The sequence below is a fragment of the Vigna unguiculata genome, chromosome 6 (assembly GCF_004118075.2).
Source record: "Vigna unguiculata cultivar IT97K-499-35 chromosome 6, ASM411807v1, whole genome shotgun sequence".
Taxonomy (NCBI): domain Eukaryota; kingdom Viridiplantae; phylum Streptophyta; class Magnoliopsida; order Fabales; family Fabaceae; genus Vigna; species Vigna unguiculata.
The window spans coordinates 25,974,860-25,994,463 of NC_040284.1; the positions used below are offsets into that span (position 1 = coordinate 25,974,860).

Consider the following 19,604-nt stretch of genomic DNA (forward strand, 5'->3'; position numbering starts at 1 on the left):
GTTAATTTCACCAAAATTAAAAGAAGTTAATTTTACAAAAAATAAGTGTATTTAAATTTGACAGTTTTATAAACTGTTAATATGGTGTGGTATGACATTTGTCCCGTGGCATAAAAGATATAATTTAGGTGTAAAATGATGAATCTGAATGGTCAGTGTTAAGCTTTTGTGTTCGGGAACCATCGCACACATCTTTTATTAAATCCGCAAAACCAACAAATATGTTTTTCCACTTCTAATCCATGGTCGCCTATTGTATATACCAAACTCACTGCAAATAAAAACCTCTTCTTTTCTTTCATTCTACCAATTCGCACAAGGTTTTTCCTTTCTTGTCACTTTCCCACAATTGCTTAATGCAAAACATATCACTTCATTTCTATATTATCATTCATATCACAATTATTAATCACTGCTATTCTGCCTCTTATGCCATCTAAAACCCATATCTTCATTATATATATATATATATATATATATATATATATATATATATATATATATATATATATATATATATGTATGTATATGCAGCTTATGCAGTTCATAATTACCACAGAACAAAGATAATGTTCCCTCTGCAACTTCTGCAAACATCATCCTTAAGCTTTGATATTGACTAAACGGTGAGTCTCAGTTACTCTTTCTCTCTCTCTCTCGTTTCAAACAATATATAGTTAATGTAGTTAATGTAGTTAATATTTTGTTCTGATATTTTTATTGACTTTAATACTCATGTTTTAGTTTTTTTTAATAGACTTTATTATGTAAAATTATGTTACACGTAACTTCAAAGTCGTCATTGGTTAATGTATAAAACTATAATTATTTTAATTTAAATTACTATTATTTGTCCTAATTATATTAATTGTTTTAGCATTAGATTAACTATTGTTACTAAGGACCAAAAAGTAACGGTTAGAAAATGCACAAAAAGTTAAAATTAGCAATCCAATTCAGATATGGTAATAAGAAAGGAAATCATATTTGAATATTTGTTATTTTATAAAAGATTAAATATGCTTTTGTCTTAACTTTAGTGAAAATTAGAATCAGTCCCTTCTCGAAACTATTGTAGACCAATTTAGCTCCCAAACTTTAAAACTTTAAAAATGTATGATTTAATTCTTTTAACTAAATTTTGAGATTTTTTTTTTACTTTCTAAACATATCTCATGATAATATTTAAATTGTTTATCTCGTTTTACACATTTTCATTTCAATATTAAGTCAAATAATAACCTAAAATGCATTTGAAACTTTAAATAAAAATAAAAATTAAATAAAAGAACTCAATCTATCACGTTTCAGGACTAATTTCAATTTCCGCTAAAAATTCATAGATAAAAAGTATATTTAATCCTTTTGTAAATAATGATGAATCATGATGAGAAAAAATATGATAAAATTAACTTTAGGTGTTAAAGAAAATAGTAATTGATGCCTATTATTATACAAGAATCTTGTTCCATTATATTCCACTAATGGAACAGCATAATTGAATAGAAGTGTAAACAGAACTAGAGGCCCACTGAAGATTATAACTGGCCCATTATGTTTTCTTTCCAAATTTCAAAAAGAATCCACTCTATTCATCCAATTTGTTCAGAATTTAAATCATGTGTATAAATTATTTGGAAAATCTTAAACAACACGTCCATTTATATTATTGAATTATATTCAAAGTCAAATTTTAAAATAACACAAGACTTTATGTATAATTCATTAAAAAAGAAAAGTTACTTACCATAATTATATTCGAAATCAAAGGCCATTATCTCTAAAAACACATGATAAAAAAACTTGCATTGACTGAGGGATACGTATTTTATACTACTTTCATGACTCAACTAATCGAAGAATGCATCTAAATAAAACATAAAATTATTTTTGAAGTTTTTTTTTTACCCAGCATACAGTATTTTAAAAAAAAAAACTTCTAACTTTGTAATAAAATGTTAGAATATTAGGATGTTATTTTAATTTTTTGAAATATTATTCAATTATTGATACCTTGTAGTTATATAACTACATTTATTTTACCTATTATCTCTAATGAAATTCCATTGGTTGTTTTTTTAGCGTTTCTTCTGTATTTCATTATTGCTTTTATAGCACACAAGAATAATCTTGTTATAAAGTTGTCATTTTCAAAACTTTAATATCAACCCTTTTATATCAAATTAAAAAGAAAAATTTGAAAGAACACAGACGTACGTGATATTACGAGGATAATAATATTTTAATAACTAAATTTTGATAATTTTTTATAATTTATAATTTAAAATAATATTTTTAAGTGATTTTAAAATATAAAAAAAAGTAAAAAAATAAAAATATCAAAAATATTGAAGTCGGAGCTTGCAAACTTTCATCCGCAGTCGAAACATTTATTCAAAGCTACAAAATTGTTACAATATGCTAACCAGATTAAAGGGTGTTGAATTGTAGAAGCATATTATAACAATTTCTGAAAAAACAGCATGATCAAAGAAAATATAAAAGCTTCATGTGACTTGATCTGTTCCACAGTCAGAGTAGGAAAAATGCCTGTGAACTTGGAACCTAGCATCAATATTCCGACAAGCTGGTTCAGTGTTTAATTAAAACTGTGATGGAAGCAAGTGCAGACAAGATTAAGAGTAAACTAATGTTAAACTTAACAGGTGTTAGAATCAGACACCAGAATGCGGTGTTTTACTCTTAATCTTCATACGCTGTCCGCATCAATGTCTCAAAATCAATGCCATTAGAATCGTAAAAACAACCTTGTGAACAAAACAATCTCCTAACTTTTTAATCAACACTTTTTCATTAGCCCGTGACACAAACTACAAACACCACCCCGTGAATTCTGACCTAACACGTGTCCCCTCTTCCATTCTCCTCATCATATATCATCGTGGCCTCAAACCAAGTGAGCAATGAAAAAAGAGCACACACACATGCATAAACTCTTTCTTCGATTTCTGCAGAATCTGGTTGTATTTTAGCTGCATGTGACTACATAACATTATGCTGGAACTGTGATATGATGAAACATAATACACTAACACACATTCTCTCTCTCTCTCTCTCGTGCCCTATCAATCATGGTGACACAGGACCCACGTTTTGAACAAACCAGCCACTATCTCCGCGAGTGAGGTGCGTGTATGAACCCCTGCCACATGGCATATCAGAGAGCCACAAACCATGCTGTCATCTCACAGCACCATAAAAAAGTGCACCCTAGAATCTCTCTAGTCACAAACTTTTTCTCTGTTGAAATTTCGATGGTTTATTTGCTTTTGCACTCTCATCTTCTGATTGTACACACGTGACAGGTTAAGACAAACACGAATCCATGCACATTTATTTTCACTTCGCTAGTCTCTTCTATAAAACCCACACTCCTACACATATTTTATACAGCAGCAACTCATATTTTCGTACACACACATACTTACAATACAGCTTCATGTTTGCTACAGCAAAGAGATAAAGAGGAGAAGAAAAAAATTGCAGCATTCTTCTTCATCAGGTGAATCCAAAAGTCTAGTTGATTTTCCATTGTTGCTTTATTTGCTTAAATGGGCACGTAAGAGATATGGAGACATTGGATATGTTTAACTTTCTTTGTTTTGTTTTTATTTTTTGCATTAAATCATAAGGGGTTTGATTCCACCCGTGAATAACGTTAATTCTGTTGTCGCGTACCAAAATTGTCCTTCTTGCTAATTCATAGCCACAATGAGCTAACCAACAACGAAGAGTCACGATATGTTTTTGTTTTTGAATAATAAAAACTACATTCCCACATCTACTCTTCTTTGTGTTCCTCTTAGGTCCCCTAGCACCTTTTCTTTTACATTTTTTTTATCTAAAATTTAGTGTCCTGTTTGGTTTAAAGAGAAGAAAAAAATTGGATGCACATATTGTTTCGTTTTTAATGAGAAAGTAACTTGCTGTCATGACAGATAAAGATAGAGAAGTTCTGCTAACAATAAATATTCTACTATAGTTAAAATTTACTAAAAACTAATGGATAATGTAATCCAATTAGTGTAATTTTTGAGTTATCAACTTTAATCATATCCGATTACTGTAATTCACTCCTTTCTTTGATTATGTCTGAGTAGAATGCATTTTAATCAGGGTTATTAGTTGATCAATCTAGCAAAGATAGTTTCTTATTCATTGCATGGAAAGATAAATGTTGTCGAACTCAAATTACAAATGTAGCTGTCACTGATTATGTAAGTTCAATTATTTTTTTCGTCTTCCTATTTGTATGTTCATGATTCCCACTGTGGTTAGCTTTATTCTTTTTTGCTATCTGCTGCTCTGTTATTCAGAGATCTGGTTCTAACTTATAGCAATAATTCACGTGCAGTATCTCATACAATTATTATTTTTCAATAGCTACATGTCTGTTTGGCCACCTCCAAGGCAAAACCAAAGATGAAATATGTCATACAATCGGACAAATATGCTACAACACCAATTTTCATCTTCACAAATATTTTGATAATTTTCTTGAACAGTACTATTGCCTTCTGTTTCTTCTTTATTCTAATTTAACACATGTTCAGCAATATATAGTGAATCAGTTGACTCAAGAAAACTCAAAAATGCCATGGAACTTGATGCAGAGTTCTCTTATTTCCCGTGTATTACACCTAACTCACTTTTTATTTCTTAGCTTAATCAGGGAAAATACGGATGAACAGATATGGAATAAAATAAGAAGAAAAAGTAATAGAAATTTGGTGAGTGAGGCACAGTTTTCTAGAAAACTTGAGCCTCAAAAGTTCTGAGCATACACTTTTTAAAATTGTCCAGAGGACAGTTTCTGAAAACAAATTCAGAAAACAAAACTAGTGGTTCAAGAAGCAAGAGGGGGGCGAAGGTATAATGTCACGGACCACAACACAATGAACAGATACGATTAAAATAAGAGGATGGTCACGGAACTGAGGTTGGAGAACAATGACACCGTGGCACGGTTAAACACAACATTGTCCTCCAAAGCCTCTAAAATCCTCCAACTGTTTCCTTGAGACAGTAAATCAACCAGGATTCTACACGTGTCCATCTCATGCTTTAGAATTCATTCATGAACTGTATCTTCTATGTTTTGAGTATAAATAACAAACTTAGCTTCAGGATAGTTCTTCCAACTCTTTACAAGTTAGTTTAATCTCCTCCATTTATCCACAGGTATCAATCATCTTGGTGAAGTGACATTGTTAGTTTAGTGTGAAAACTCGTAGAATTGAAACCTGCAATGAGTCTGATTCGATGGTGTTTTATCCTATGGGTTACCATGATTATTTTTATCCATAATTGGGATAGTGTGGAAGGAAGATACCACTATCACAAGGGGCAGAAGAAAAGTCCTTCCCCTGCACCAGAGGAACCTTCTTCACCTTCACCTTCACCTCCTTCCATTTCCCCTGGTGTTCCCTCTGACCCTTATCCCAGTGATCCTGGGGATTCCCCTTCAAACTGCATTTTCGATGTAAGATCCTTTGGGGCAGTTGGAGATGGTTCAGCTGATGACACACAATCATTCGTGGCAGCATGGAAAGCAGCTTGTGCAGTAGAGTCAGGAGTTGTTCTTGTTCCAGAAAATTACTGTTTCAAGATAACTTCGACTATCTTTACAGGTCCATGCAAGCCTGGACTGGTATTTCAAGTAAGAACGCTTGTTGAATTTCCCAGTTCTTCATTCTTCCTTTCATGAAATTCATTTGTAGTTCTCTTGTGTTCCATTAATGTAGCTTACTAACAAGGTTCTAATGTAAACAGGTGGATGGTACTCTCATGGCACCTGATGGACCAGAATCATGGCCTAAGGAAGACAGCCACAGTCAATGGCTTGTGTTCTATCGACTCGATCAAATGACTCTTACTGGGAAAGGAACCATAGAAGGCAATGGGGAACAGTGGTGGGATCTTCCTTGCAAACCTCACCGGGTAATCATTTAATCAATCATGTTATAACAGTTGCACCATTCTATTCTTTGTTGTATACTTATTTAATGCAGAAAGAACTCAAACTAAACGGTAAAAAAATTGGCATTTCAGGGTCCCGATGGAAAAACTGTATCAGGACCATGTGACAGCCCAACAGTGAGTAAACTACTCTGTTTATTCTTATTTTTTCCAACCCACATGAACTGTCTCAAAATCGTTTGTCTTCTCAAATATAGATGATACGGTTCTTCATGAGCTCCAATTTGGTGCTGAGTGGGGTAAAGATTCAAAACAGTCCTATGTTCCACGTGAAATTCGATGGTTGCCAAGGAGTACTGATAGACAAGTTGTCAATTTCTTCTCCTAAACTCAGTCCAAATACTGACGGAATCCACTTAGGAAACACAAAGGGTGTTGGGATATATAACTCCATGATAAGCAATGGTAAATACCAAACAACAAAGAGCAATGTCTCGTTTCTCAATATAGAAGTTTTGTTCTGTTTATATACATGACAGAAAAGTTGTTTAGAATAATATGATTTTTGAACAGGTGACGATTGCATCTCGATTGGACCCGGGTGCTCAGACGTGGACATAGAGGGTGTTACTTGTGCTCCCACCCATGGTATTAGGTATGTTACATAATTAATCTTAATTTGTAGTTATACTGTGTTGCTGATTATGTTAACTCCTTATTAATGATGATGACTAATTTACACATAAAAGTATGATATATTATTATTATCTCTGTTTTGTTAACTGATTCTAGAACCATTTCTAAAAGCAAAACGAGTGAAAAGTGACTTCAACCAATGGCATGAGTATAGTGACTATCCAAGTTGTACCCCAAGATTCCAACTAATAGATCTTCCACAAAAGAATAAAAAGTTTCGCCTTTCAAATGATCCTCACCAATTCTCCAAAAAGTTAGGGTCACAGGAGTTATTTATTTACCTTCTTATTTTAGTGATCTTTATAGGTGTATTACTTTAACAGTTGGAACAGTTCAAACTGGCAATAATTAATAATATCACAGTTTCTATTCTTCATTTCTGGCCCCTCATGGTTCCAGAGCAGAATCTTCTACTCTGTTGCATTAATCAGACACATAAAAGTCATTTCGGAACCTTTACATTGCCAATGTTAGTTTCAGCATTTTACACCAAATGCTTAACATTGGTCACTTTTTTCGACAGCATTGGAAGCCTCGGAGTGCACAATTCGCAGGCATGTGTCTCAAACTTAACTGTTCGCAACACCATCATAAAGGAATCAGACAATGGCCTGAGAATCAAGACATGGCAAGGTGGAACGGGGTCAGTGAGTGGCCTAAGATTTGAAAACATCCAAATGGAGAATGTGAGGAACTGCATCATCATTGACCAGTACTACTGCTTGTCGAAAGAGTGTCTGAATCAAACTTCAGCAGTGCATGTAAACAATGTGATATATAAGAACATAAAGGGTACTTATGATGTGAGAACTCCTCCTATACACTTTGCTTGCAGTGACAGTGTGGCATGCACCAACATAACACTCTCTGAGATAGAGCTTTTGCCATACGAAGGGGCATTAGTAGATGACCCTTTTTGCTGGAATGCTTATGGAACTCAAGAGACCATGACTATACCTCCACTTGATTGCTTAAGAGAAGGTGAACCTGATACAGTGGTGGAGCTCTCTGCCTACGAATGTAGTAGTTAACATGTCACGTTGGTGTGGGAAGTATATGATATATGACATAGTATGCATATAGAGCAGAGAGAGACATTGTTGTTGAGTTGTGATTGTGGTGTTGTATTTGTTACTTAGGATTCGTCCCTATTTGGGGTTTCCCCTTGTGTGTGATGAGTTATAGAATTTAGTCTCCTTTTTGGGACCTACATTGTAATAGTTTGATTGGGCATTTACATATATCATATATAATATGATAGGTTTTAACTATTAGCTTCAGTTTCATTTCATTTCAAGAGTTGAAATTAAGAAATGCAGTTCATAGAGAGGTGATTACTGATACATTTAACTTGGATTGCCACAAAAACTAACTAAGAAGCTGGAACTGTTATAGAGATACATTTTCTATAACTCCAAATACACCTAATACCAATCCGGTATAAGCAACAAGAAAGAATTAAAATTTTAAACTATATGAATTAAAATATTTAATAATTTTTTTGATTTTTTTTAAACTAAAATTGACACAAATGGAATATATTTTATTTTTGTGTCAATTTAAATAAATATTTAAAAGAAAATTATATTAATTAAAATGTTTATTGAATTTTAAATTTAAAAAACAGTTTAAATAATTATGTTAACCGGATTTTGAAATCAGAAAGAGCGTTTAACCGGACTTTCAATTCCGGTGAGTCTTTTAATCGGATTTTGAAATTTGGTGTCTTCCTTAATACGATTTTGAAATTTAGTGAGTTTTTTAATTGAATTTCAAAATTTGGTAAATTTCTAAACTGAATTTCATAATTTGGTAGGAGTTTTAATTGAATCTTGAGATCCAGCGAAGTATTTATCCAATATTTTGTTTATCGAATTTCGAAATTCGGGCTTTTCTTAATCAAATTTCAAATCTGATTGTTTGGAGTGTTGTGAGGAAGTTAATATAAGAGAGAAAATTTTTATCGTAGTAAAAGGTAAAAAAAGTTGGGGGTGTTAAAAGGAAATCTTTGGAGTTACGGGAAGAAGCCCAGTTCTTGGGCCATGTACAAGGAATCGGCCCGATAGTGCATTTTGGTTTGGGCATTTTAGACCACTAATAAATCACGATTCACTCTTCTCCGTTTCTAGTACCGTAAAACGCAGAGTCGTTTCGTTTCGCACGGATCGCGAATTCAAGTTTTGTGCTCAATTGCTTTGCTCGTAAACATACCTCGAGGACTCTGAGTCAGAACTAGTGATAATCGGTATTAGACAAGCGACCACTATCCTAATTTGTCGGTTAAGTAATGTTCTCTTTTCTGCCTTCTAACTGTTCGATGAATTGCCTCTGTGTTTTTGTTTCGCAGATTCTATACCATGCCGTCCCTTCAAACTGCTCTGCCTCCTGAGCTCGCCAACAATGCTCTTAGGGTCAGTCACATGCCAAACCTTCTGTCTTCTCTAATTCAATCAAACTCCTATTCTCTACTTAGCTTCCATAAGTCCAGAAAAACAGAATTGGAGTTTCGTTCCCCTTATCTGGAATTTTGGTTTCAATTTGATCCCTTTTTAAGTTTAAAAGATTGACTAGCAATGGTAATTTTTACTGGAGTATCATGTTTCATGGTTTGACGTTTGTCATGTTTCACCTAATTTGATGTATGTTGGAATGGCGATGAATGCAAAAGCTATATTTTCCATGCACGAATGGGAAGTAATCTGAGTGTTAAATTCAGTTGAAAAGGGAGTTTTGTGGGATTAAACTGAAAATCCAAACACACTAAATTGATGTATTAAACTAACAGAAGGACCAACTTGGTGTTTTGAAGACGGAAATTAAACTTTTTAAACTTAAGGGACCAAATTGAAACACAAATTTATATGAATGATCAAAAGTCTAATTTATCCTTTTACAAACAAGTAAATAAAATATCTTACTTATTTTTATGGCCTTTGTTTTATAGCTCTACCGTGAATGTCTTCGCAGAGCTAAATATATTGGTCATCGGGTGAGTCATTCTTCTCTTTCTCTCTCTTTCAAATAGATTCACTTGTAGCTAATTGCTGTCAAAGTAATTTAAGTATGGGACATGGGAATCCCCACCATGGTGAATTTTTTGAAAATTCGGTCGTATATGTCTCATGTTTATGATGCATGTTTTCTAGGGACATGTAATTAGTGTTCATGTTTAAGTATTGTGACTTAACGTGTTAGACAAACTCTGATCCTATCAGTGCACTGCATTATTTTCTTCATCTTTTATTTTTGTGCTTGTGATGCTATTCACCCATGATCGTGGTATGCTTCTGCATTGGGTTTACTGTCTCATTATTTTTACTGAAGCACTGCATTTGTCACGTCCTGTTGAGATAAACTTTTCCTGAACATTTTGAAAAGGAAACTAAGAAGTAAAAGGAGTTAACCTTCTTTCAAAAGTTGAAATTGACTTATGCACTTCAGCTTTTAAAGAAACTTTCATATCTATCTCTTCAAAAAGTTGATAAATGAGATGTATTCGTTGATTTTAACTTGCGGACGAAGTTTATTTTATTTTGCTTTTGATTCTCTTCTAGAGAAGTACTTGTGAAGAAGTTTGCTTAAACAAGGTTTAAACATCTTCATGTCCGATGATGCTAGGACGTGAGAAACTGATTATGCCTTCTTGCTATTGCAGAAACATAACACAGAGCTTCTTGTTGATATGGTGAGACAACAGTTTAAGAAACACAAGCATGAGACAGATCCTGAGAAGATTCAGAAGTTGAAGGATGAGTAAGCTTGTATCTAGTATAGTACATTTATATTGTGCACGTTTGTTATTAGTGTCTCAGCACAATAACATGGGCACATGTGTGTGAAATTTACGCTATCTACTTATTTGTAGATTTGTTTCTGGTTCTGCAGTGCTGCAAGGGGGCTTATCAATCACATATTGTATGAGTCAGAGCAAATGACAGGTTCTAAATTTAGCAAGACTAAGCAGCCTAACAAATGATTCGGTTTGTCCATGAATGCAAGGTTTGGCAGATCAAGCATGTATCAAAAGCCTTCCAAGGTTACTGGCTATTTTAAAATGTTATTTAAAAAAATTTGTGGAAAATAGGGCGATGGCTTATTTTGCCGGTGCCATTTCCATATCCACACTGCTCAAGTTTCTTAATACTGCTTCTAGTTTCTACCAAATGATTCAGTGTAGAGATAATAAACCTTTGAAGAAATAACAGTGATCCGTATTGTTTTTTTTTTTTTTTCAATTTTAGTTTTCGGTTACATTATAAAGGGCTTGTGCATGATTATAAAGATGGCAAAGTCGAAGTATATAAGCCCAGAAACTGGATTAATTAGGTTTCAGATTTGTACGCATTTCTGAAGTTCCTAACTTCAATGGATTTCACTTGTGAGTTTCTGAAGCTGCATTGTTTTGAAGGTTGGTAAGCAAAAATTTTCTTTTGTCACTTTCATGGTAGATTTTTGTGTTCTCCATGAAGAGTATTTAATTGGTTATAAACGGCTTGGTAAATTATTACAACCCTCTATACATTGATTTAGGGTCTAATATCCCTCTATTTTTAAAATGATTAATTTTTTCTATTAATTCTCTAAATTGGTGCTATTTTCTCATTCTATTAATTTATTATTAGTAACAGCTTTACATCCTCGTTAAAAATACGCCACTAATTAGTGCATATTAAAATCGTAACTATTTAAACTTTAATTCATTAAACATTAAAATTATTCAAAAAAGAAAAATATTAATATAGACATTGACTGATAAAATTGTAATTCGTACAACCACTATTTTAAAATGACATTTTTTTAATAATTATTTTATACTCGTAATACTTTGTAATGTTTTGTTGATTAAAATTTAAAATGACATTTTAAAATTTGTCACTAACTGTTACGGACTTTAACAAAATTTAAAATCATTTTCAAACTGTGAATCCGTAACGCAATCAGCTTTATTTGAACTTTTTGAAATAGAATTATCAAATTGAACTTTATAAATAAAGGGAAAAATGTAACCCAATTTACATAATGTTCGATACAACTTTCATTACACCAAACACAGTATGATCCTATGAAGAAGATTTGAAGAAGGGACAATCTCGTTAAAAAAAGCTCTCATATATTCGTTCACCTATAGAACTTTCTAGATTCGCAGTACCTCTTTTAATTATAAATTCATTTAGTGAGAAATTGTTTTTCTAGTGAATATTATTCGGTGACTATCTATTCATTTAGTGAAAATATTTTGAAGAGCAATAATCACTTTAATGAACATTCCACTCAATGAATCGTCTAAATTCTGAGTGAAGTTTTGGAGCTGGAAAAATTAATAAATCAACAACAACTCGAGATTGTTCTAGTATTAAATGAAATATAATTATAGTTATTATGTGAAAAAAATTTAAAGGAAACTATGCTTACAATCCTTTAATAAGATAAGATTATTATAGTTAATATTATTCTGGAGTGAAACATTCACTAAATAAAAGGATGATATTTAAGAAACATGATAAACAAATCACTACAAGTCAATAACAGATTAAAATTGAACTGAAATATGTAAAAAAAAAAAACATTATAAAACAATAATGTAGGGAAAAAACTAAATAACACGTCAATAACAACTATATGAATAATAAATTAATTGAGTAACATGAGAGTTTGATCCGTAACATATAGGTGAGATTGAAAACGTGTTAAAAAATATATATATTATCAGTTATTTTTGTTTATAATAGTTTAATCTATGATCATTTATGGCTTTTATAGTGATATATAGCGTATCTAAAAGTTGATATACAATTATTTTTTTAAGCTTTGAAGTCATTTCTAGTTAACTCTTAAAATTTTATTGTTGTTAACTCTTAAAAATATTTTATCTTTACTTCATTATAAAGTTTTCTCTAAAGTACTTATTACCATTGTTATGATTTTTTAATTTTCTTGTTGGATTCTTACTTCATTAATTGAAATTTGCTTTTCTATAGTTCTAAATGTTCAAATTTTAACATTTGTTTGATTAAATACTTTTAATTATATCATGAATTAAATTTAAATTTATGCCAGTAATTCTGATAGATTTAATTCATAACGCTAATTTAAATTGAATTTGATGGATTAATTCTATCTACCTGTGTAGAATCTGAAAAAAACTAGATAATTAACTATTATAATTGTCTTGTTCCCCTAGACTTTAGAACTCAAAAATCTGGACAAAACCCTCAAACCTAATTTTAAAATTGTAAAATCAAATATTAGAATGATAATCAATGTTCATTAATTCCTAGAAACTACCTGCTTTTTCATGACATAGATATGTTTGATGCATTTATGCCATAAGCATTGAAGAAGAATCCTTGTATTACAAGCCTACAACAATAAGTTACTATGAGAAGCATGTATGAGTGCTGATCTTGATTTCCTCAAATTGGATGATGGAGTAGCTTCTCCTGGGCTGAAAGATCCTCTCCTAACACTTTGATGGTTTTGATTTTCTCTGAGTTGGCTTATACCTTATCTGGTAACCTTGGACTTTGAAGAGTGGTTAACTCTTGGGATATGATTGGAGTGGAGTTCATTAACTTAGGACTGCAAACATGTCTTATCTCACCCCTGCTTCTGGTGATTATTCCATCTACAATCTCTCCATCATCTGCAAAGGAAGCTGTCTTGCTCAAGTCCCCTTCCTGCACAAAAAGAACAAGCATCATAAAAGTGTTGGAAATCCAAGTCTGTTCTCACATTGAATAAAAATAAAAAAGTTAAACATCATATATAAATGAAAACTCATAAACTCATTGTCTTAAAGTTTAAGGTTGTAAGTAGTATCAATCCGTTATGTATAGTTTGGACTTGAGTCTCATCGGTATTTGTTAAGACACCTCAAAAGGGAACCTAAGAGTGATGTCATTTAAAACCATCCAAATGGACATTCAATGTCAATTATACAAAATACTGCATTTTCCTTTCATTCATTGGAAATATGAATGCCTGTTTGCATTGGTCTTGCTTTAGCATGTAGCTAAATAAGAAGGTGAACTTGGGTATAGTATTGAACACTTACAGCAGCTAGGCTGAATGGTAAAGCAGGTACTTCTTCATATTCTGCAGCATCTAAGTCTTGAAGGTGTGCTCCTTTGAAAAACTTGGGCAGAATGTATTGCCTTACAGGGACCAGAAACATGATCATCAATGGGAATAGAACACCAGCTGTTGGAATCCAAGTGATACCAAAACAAACAAGCAAGTAAGCAGTCTGGAACACTGTAAACACTGCAATTGTCTTGAATGGAACGGTTTCCACATAAGTTGCATGGCACTCCTCCAGAACTCTACATTTGTTTCATAGTGTAAAAGAGAAAGCAAGGAAAAGTCAGTGAATGCAACTTTAAGTGTCCCAAAAAGAAGGAAAACCGATAGGAAACTTTTAACATCATATTCATACTTGTATCTTCTGCTTGGAGCAGTTAAAATTAATAAAATCCGTTCCCAGAACTGGTTTCCAGGTAAGTTTTCAATGGCCATGAAAGCAAAATAACCCCATAGCACAGAAGTTGGAATCATTTTCAGGAAAGGCATTGCTGCTACACATCCAACTACCATCACAGACTGGAGCAGGTTGCTCACTCGTTGCTCTTTGACCTCAACAGGCAACAAGTCATCAATTTCCTTCTTGACATCAAATATTGATTCGTCAACTGGGGCATTTATACTCCCCATGCTTGATGCCAATTGAATTGTTGACTCTTTCAACTCTTTAAGTCCCTGTCAACAAAGTTTAGGAAATGGTGGATGATTACATTGTATGCCACTTTTAGTTTGAACTACAGACAATTAGGAGCATATTCAGTTTGTCAAACCATTAAATCAATGATACAATATTCAAGTTCTCGTGTTCAAAAGAGTGACAGAAAAGTCCACAATCCCATGTACCTGTGAGGAAGATTCCTCGTGAACTAGAGGGGTTTGCATCTGCCAGTAAGCATCTTGCATACTTCCATATACTTGTCCCAAACTTTCTAGTTTTCTCATAGAACTTCGTGCTGCAGCAACAAGCCGATTCCTAAGTAACTGCAAATCACCCAAATATAAGTATGATGAAAGTAGCAGCACACATTTAATCACTGTGAATTCTCTTTTTACTTTCTCCTTAAAGATTGTACTAATGAAAGTGCATTGGCAACAATTATCTCAGTAAATGTTTACAAAATGAGAGAACAGAAACCTGCAATTGTAATTAATGTCTACCTGATGCTTCAATGTTGCTAAACTTTTGGTATGCATTGGAGATTGTGGAATAACACCGTTGGACGGAGGAATTCCAATTAGACCACATATTATAACCTGTCATTCAGATAACATATCAATGTGTCACAACACAACTAAGGATCACACTCGGTTTACAAGCAGATCAGGAGGCCACACACAATATCAATCTCAAATTGCCAAGGGAAAGAAAGAGCATTGGGAAAAAGTCAAAGAACTAAGCAATTTTATATAAAGCAAAGGATCAAAAAGAGCAAGGAGCTTTCTGTACCATGAAGCCCAATAGAAGTAAATCATAATGGAAAGAAGGTGGCTTTCTTAAATTGAATTCTTTCTGCTGAGCAAGCTGAGATGCCACACTATGGTCGAAATAATATAGAACAGCAATCATTGTTGCTGGAATAAATGCTCCAATAATATAGAGAACTGGTACATTCAGCATATCCTGTTGTGATTTTGAATATTTTATTAAAACCTTCCATGGAAGAACTAAGAATTTAAAGAGTGAAAGAAAAGTTTAACAATCCTATTGCCTAACATAAAATAATTTCCACAGAAGAGATCGTGCCTTTATGACAGTCCAGTTTTCAAATGCACCAGAGGACCATGGATTTGGGCTGAAAAGACGCCTAGGAACTCCTTTTGGAATACTTCCAGCTGGAATATAAGAAATGGCAGTCCATACTAGAACCATCAATGGGACACCATAATCTGCTATGAAGCCTCGTAAACATCCTGTAATAGGAGGAAAATAATCTAAGAACTACTGAAATATAATGGGAAATGATCGAAAACATTAGTTGAAAGGATCTTTTTCAGTTATTTTCAAGTAAAAAGAAAATCCTCAGTCGATCATATTTAACCTCCAGATGTTCCACTTCCATTTTCAATGTGAATTTGATAGATCTATGAAGGTCAAAAAGCTCGAGTATTATACGTTCAAGCCTTCATTGTTCATTAAAGACAAGTCATCTTACAAAATTAAAAATAGCAACAAAAATTTCATTAAGAGAGAAATTCACAACTTCGAAGGTTCAATGCTTCAAAGATAATTTTTGGAATATTCTTCGAGCAACATTCAATTTACAGATCAGCAAGTCAACTCAGTAACAAGAAAATCAACTCTATTATAACGGAATGTTAATTTGAATCCATTACCGTACCCCTCAACAACCTTGTTCCTTATGCAGTTTGTCTTCTAAGGTCAGAATTTCAGTTAATTTATTTCTTTGTTGTCGCATAAATTATACGTTTTAAAAAGGAATGAAAAAGGGACCCCGAAGGAAAGGATTAAACCAAATACATACCTTCAAGCACCAAACTGTACAGAGCAAAGTCAATGCCATGCAAATTACTACTTATTACCTTATGTTAAATAGTTCTTTCTTGTAACAAAGATGCACATCTCAATGGATGAATGTAGTGTTTCAGCAACTATTATCAACAATCCACCATTGACCATATGGGAAAGAAAATTTTATGCTTTCTTAGGTCATATCATATTGATGATGCAAGTGCACGTATGATTGGGAACTTCACATTTCACAAGTCTCACCTGATCCATATCGCCAAGACCTTGCCTTTCGGCTTTTCAATGCTGTAAGCAGGAGGCCAAATGACAGAACCAAAGAAAACATGCCATTTCCAAATCTCCATGAAGATTGAAACTCTGGTGATGATGGGTTTGCTCTCTCAGGTATGTGAAACTCATGGATGAGTCCCTGTCAAACCCAATTAGAAAGCATGTTTATCAGTTGAAAAGATTTTCTTCCAATCATCTTATATTTTCATTACTTCAGACTAGAAGCACAATCATTTGCGCTAAAAGCACTCATGAGTAAATATTACAGCCAAAGAAAACTCAAACATGTCTCTTACTTTAATAGCCTCTTGCATAAAAAGCATTGCAATAAGAAGACCAAACAGTTCCCCTGCAAGGCGAGTGAACCTGTTGATGATGGAGCAAGCTCCCAAGATAGCCAATAGGAACAACAAGATGGCAGTCCACATGCATACCCTGCCCGCAAATACACGAGGAAACTAAGTTTCTTTTATAAGGCATCACACAAATAGTAACTCGTCAAAAAATTATAACTAAGAACATGAAATGGCTACACTTCTTCAAACATGAAAGTGAACGAACTATACCATCCAGTCCATGCTAGAAAGAGTTTTGAACCCAATTCTGGCCTTCTTTTCGCAAAGTTGAACATGAATGTATACATAATTACAGTTGGTTCTGCTACTCCAAGAATCAGTAAGGGTTGGCCTCCTATAATAGACTGTATAATTCCACACAATGCAGTAGATGCTAAAGTTTGAACTGCAGTAAGTACTCCATCTGGAAATTGTTGGAACACAGAAAATAAAAATTTGAGGTACACTATATTACTGTCTCTGCATTTATCTAATCAGCTACCTTAACATAAACAAATTTCCATACATGGACGAAACCCAAGAAAAATATGGGATATGAGTAACAAGCACTGTACCTGTGTCTCTTTCCAATTGTTCTCCAAACGAAATAACAGGAATTGCTGATGCAAAAAATATATACGTGGTCGGGGCTAATATCCTGAGAAACAACGGTTTAAGTAGCAAGTTACATTCAATCAAAATAAGAAGTATGAAGTAATCGGGAATTGCTTAAAAAGTGTAGTAATTTCAAAGGAATACTAACTGAATTAGCAAAAAATAACACTTTATATCTTCATATAAGTCATGCTATCAAAATAAACTCTCCTAATAAAATAATTTACCATTTTTTGTAGCATAAGAAAGGTGTACCTGAAGCCTGCTCTAAGACCACCAATCCAATCTTGCTTGTAACACATCAATCTCCCTTGAAGATCATTTTTAATTCCACGAAACGGAACAAATGTATCTTCCATAGTTTCTTAACCAAAAGCAACGGCAAAAAAACAAAAACCTCACAAGGATTTATACTTTTTAATACTTTAACAACAGCACAGATTTGCAGCAACAGCACTGTACTTGATTATTTAATCTAGGCCGACACCAATGCATGTGCTACGAGCATCACAGCCATGAAGAACAATGGCTACACACCTATGGCAAAATCAGCAAGCAATTACACATCATTATGATTTATAACAAGATTTACTCAAATAAACCCCTTCAATAGAATCCCAGTGGCAGCACAACACAACAATGTTGCATCATCTACCCCAAAGAACTTACAAGTTGAATTAAATAAAGAAAGCTTCAAACCCCAGTTGGAGTATACATTACTTAATGATCAAAATGATTGGAAGAGTAAGCATAAGCAATCAAAGAGAAAAAAAAATGGAAGCTTTCATTGTGGGAACAGAGAAAGGCTGAGGGGAAATTTGAAACACATAGCAGTGAATGGAAAGTGGGTAAAGGACAATGTGGGTCAAAACTGAAAGGCGAGTAAAGAAAGCAGCCTCATTAGTCATTGCAAAAGAACAAGCATTTGAATGGGGGCTAGGAAAGGGGAATAGGAATATGCCTGAGAAAAGCTAAGAAAAAAGCTACACTATAATGAGTGTTTGGATTATGTGCTGCAAATGCAATGTATGAGAATGAAGGGAGAGAAAATTACAGAATGGTTTTGTTGAAATGAGATGTTTGGTTTCAAAATACATGATTAGAGAGGGGAAGCTCTGATCCCATGTTTCTCCCCTTCAATAGCTTTCATGTGCAATTTATATATACAAGAGCTTCTTGGTTTTGGTTTTGGTACATTGCTAGTATCAATTATATGAATGAATCCATTTGAAATCCCTTTACTTGGTTGGGTTCATGATTAGATAATACTACCAAACAAAAATGGTCATGGTTAAATAAGCACGTTTATAATATTTATAAAAAAATTAAGATGGTGAGTAAAATGATTTTATAAATTTAAATGATTCGTATATCTAATTGTTGTAGAAACTTTTACCTGATAAATTTTTCATTTTCCTGATAAAAGAGGTAAATAAAAGATAAAAATAAAGTATATCTATACCACGTTAATTTTTTGCAAAATGTTTAGTTGAAATTAGAGGTGGGTTTTATGTTTGATTCTTTGTTGAACTGATTTTAACTTAAAACAATTTTTTAATACAAAAGTAAAAATTAATTATTTTTTATTAACGCAAATTTTTTAATTTTTAATTAATTTTAAAAACTAAACACATATTAATTTTATGTTAAAAAATTAATTCCAATCAATTTTATATCACAGTTATATCAGTTATGTTAGTATTTTTAACCCAATCTTTATCATATTTTTTAAGACTTTTCATTTATATGCTTTTAATTAAGCAGTCAATTTTAGTAGCTGGATTAGACATTTATTCGTAATAAATGCTTATATGTCATTTGACAACTGTGTAAATATTTTATATTTAAATAACGAAAATACAAACATAATGAAACCGGAAACATTACAAACTAGTTATCAAAATCACTGACCAAATAAACGTTTTAACCTACACTTTTCACAGAAAGTTCCACAATTTTATGATACATTTAATAATTTATTATTTTAATCATTACATTGTTTATATGTGTTAACAAAAAAGAAAATTATAATGATAGGAAAGAGAGATTTTTTTAAATATCTCAAAATTTCAACTTAAATTAAAAATAATAATATCAGTGATTATTTGTCAAAAAAAGTTAAACTCCAGCAATGTGACAACTATTGAACATTTAATTTAATTTAATACATTAAAATGAGT

General features: G+C 32.7%; 3 protein-coding genes across 6 annotated transcripts; 2 read left to right on the forward strand and 1 right to left on the reverse strand.

The window, feature by feature from the left end:
• Positions 1-3,420: 3,420 nt before the first annotated feature.
• LOC114187487 (polygalacturonase At1g48100-like) lies at positions 3,421-7,910 on the forward strand. Of its 2 annotated transcripts, XM_028075749.1 has the most exons (7): positions 3,421-3,523; positions 5,203-5,680; positions 5,794-5,961; positions 6,073-6,117; positions 6,198-6,405; positions 6,514-6,595; positions 7,160-7,910. In XM_028075749.1, exons 2-7 carry the CDS (start codon positions 5,270-5,272, stop codon positions 7,665-7,667), a joined length of 1,422 nt encoding a protein of 473 aa, XP_027931550.1. In that variant the 5' UTR covers positions 3,421-3,523; positions 5,203-5,269; the 3' UTR covers positions 7,668-7,910. The 2 variants fall into 2 exon arrangements, with proteins under 2 accessions (XP_027931550.1, XP_027931549.1); XM_028075748.1 differs by lacking the exon at positions 3,421-3,523 and having other exon boundaries at positions 4,973-5,680.
• An 830-nt stretch (positions 7,911-8,740) lies between these two features.
• LOC114187482 lies at positions 8,741-10,868 on the forward strand. Of its 2 annotated transcripts, none has more exons than XM_028075744.1 (5): positions 8,741-8,881; positions 8,984-9,047; positions 9,581-9,625; positions 10,292-10,389; positions 10,502-10,677. In XM_028075744.1, exons 2-5 carry the CDS (start codon positions 8,994-8,996, stop codon positions 10,569-10,571), a joined length of 267 nt encoding a protein of 88 aa, XP_027931545.1. In that variant the 5' UTR covers positions 8,741-8,881; positions 8,984-8,993; the 3' UTR covers positions 10,572-10,677. The 2 variants fall into 2 exon arrangements, with proteins under 2 accessions (XP_027931545.1, XP_027931544.1); XM_028075743.1 differs by having other exon boundaries at positions 8,743-8,881; positions 10,522-10,868.
• Positions 10,869-12,881: 2,013 nt separating this feature from the next.
• On the reverse strand, positions 12,882-18,617 carry LOC114187203 (boron transporter 1-like). 2 transcript variants are annotated; one of them, XM_028075382.1, is made up of 13 exons: positions 18,479-18,617; positions 17,680-17,961; positions 17,385-17,467; positions 17,041-17,233; positions 16,771-16,909; positions 16,448-16,613; positions 15,461-15,627; positions 15,164-15,337; positions 14,875-14,970; positions 14,560-14,697; positions 14,072-14,391; positions 13,691-13,958; positions 12,882-13,313 (listed from the first exon to the last, which is right to left on the reverse strand). In XM_028075382.1, the coding sequence occupies exons 2-13, from the start codon at positions 17,781-17,783 to the stop codon at positions 13,134-13,136; spliced, it is 2,028 nt and encodes a 675-aa protein (XP_027931183.1). In that variant the 5' UTR covers positions 17,784-17,961; positions 18,479-18,617; the 3' UTR covers positions 12,882-13,133. The 2 variants fall into 2 exon arrangements, with proteins under 2 accessions (XP_027931183.1, XP_027931184.1); XM_028075383.1 differs by lacking the exon at positions 18,479-18,617 and adding an exon at positions 18,094-18,467.
• Between the last annotated feature and the right edge of the window lie 987 nt (positions 18,618-19,604).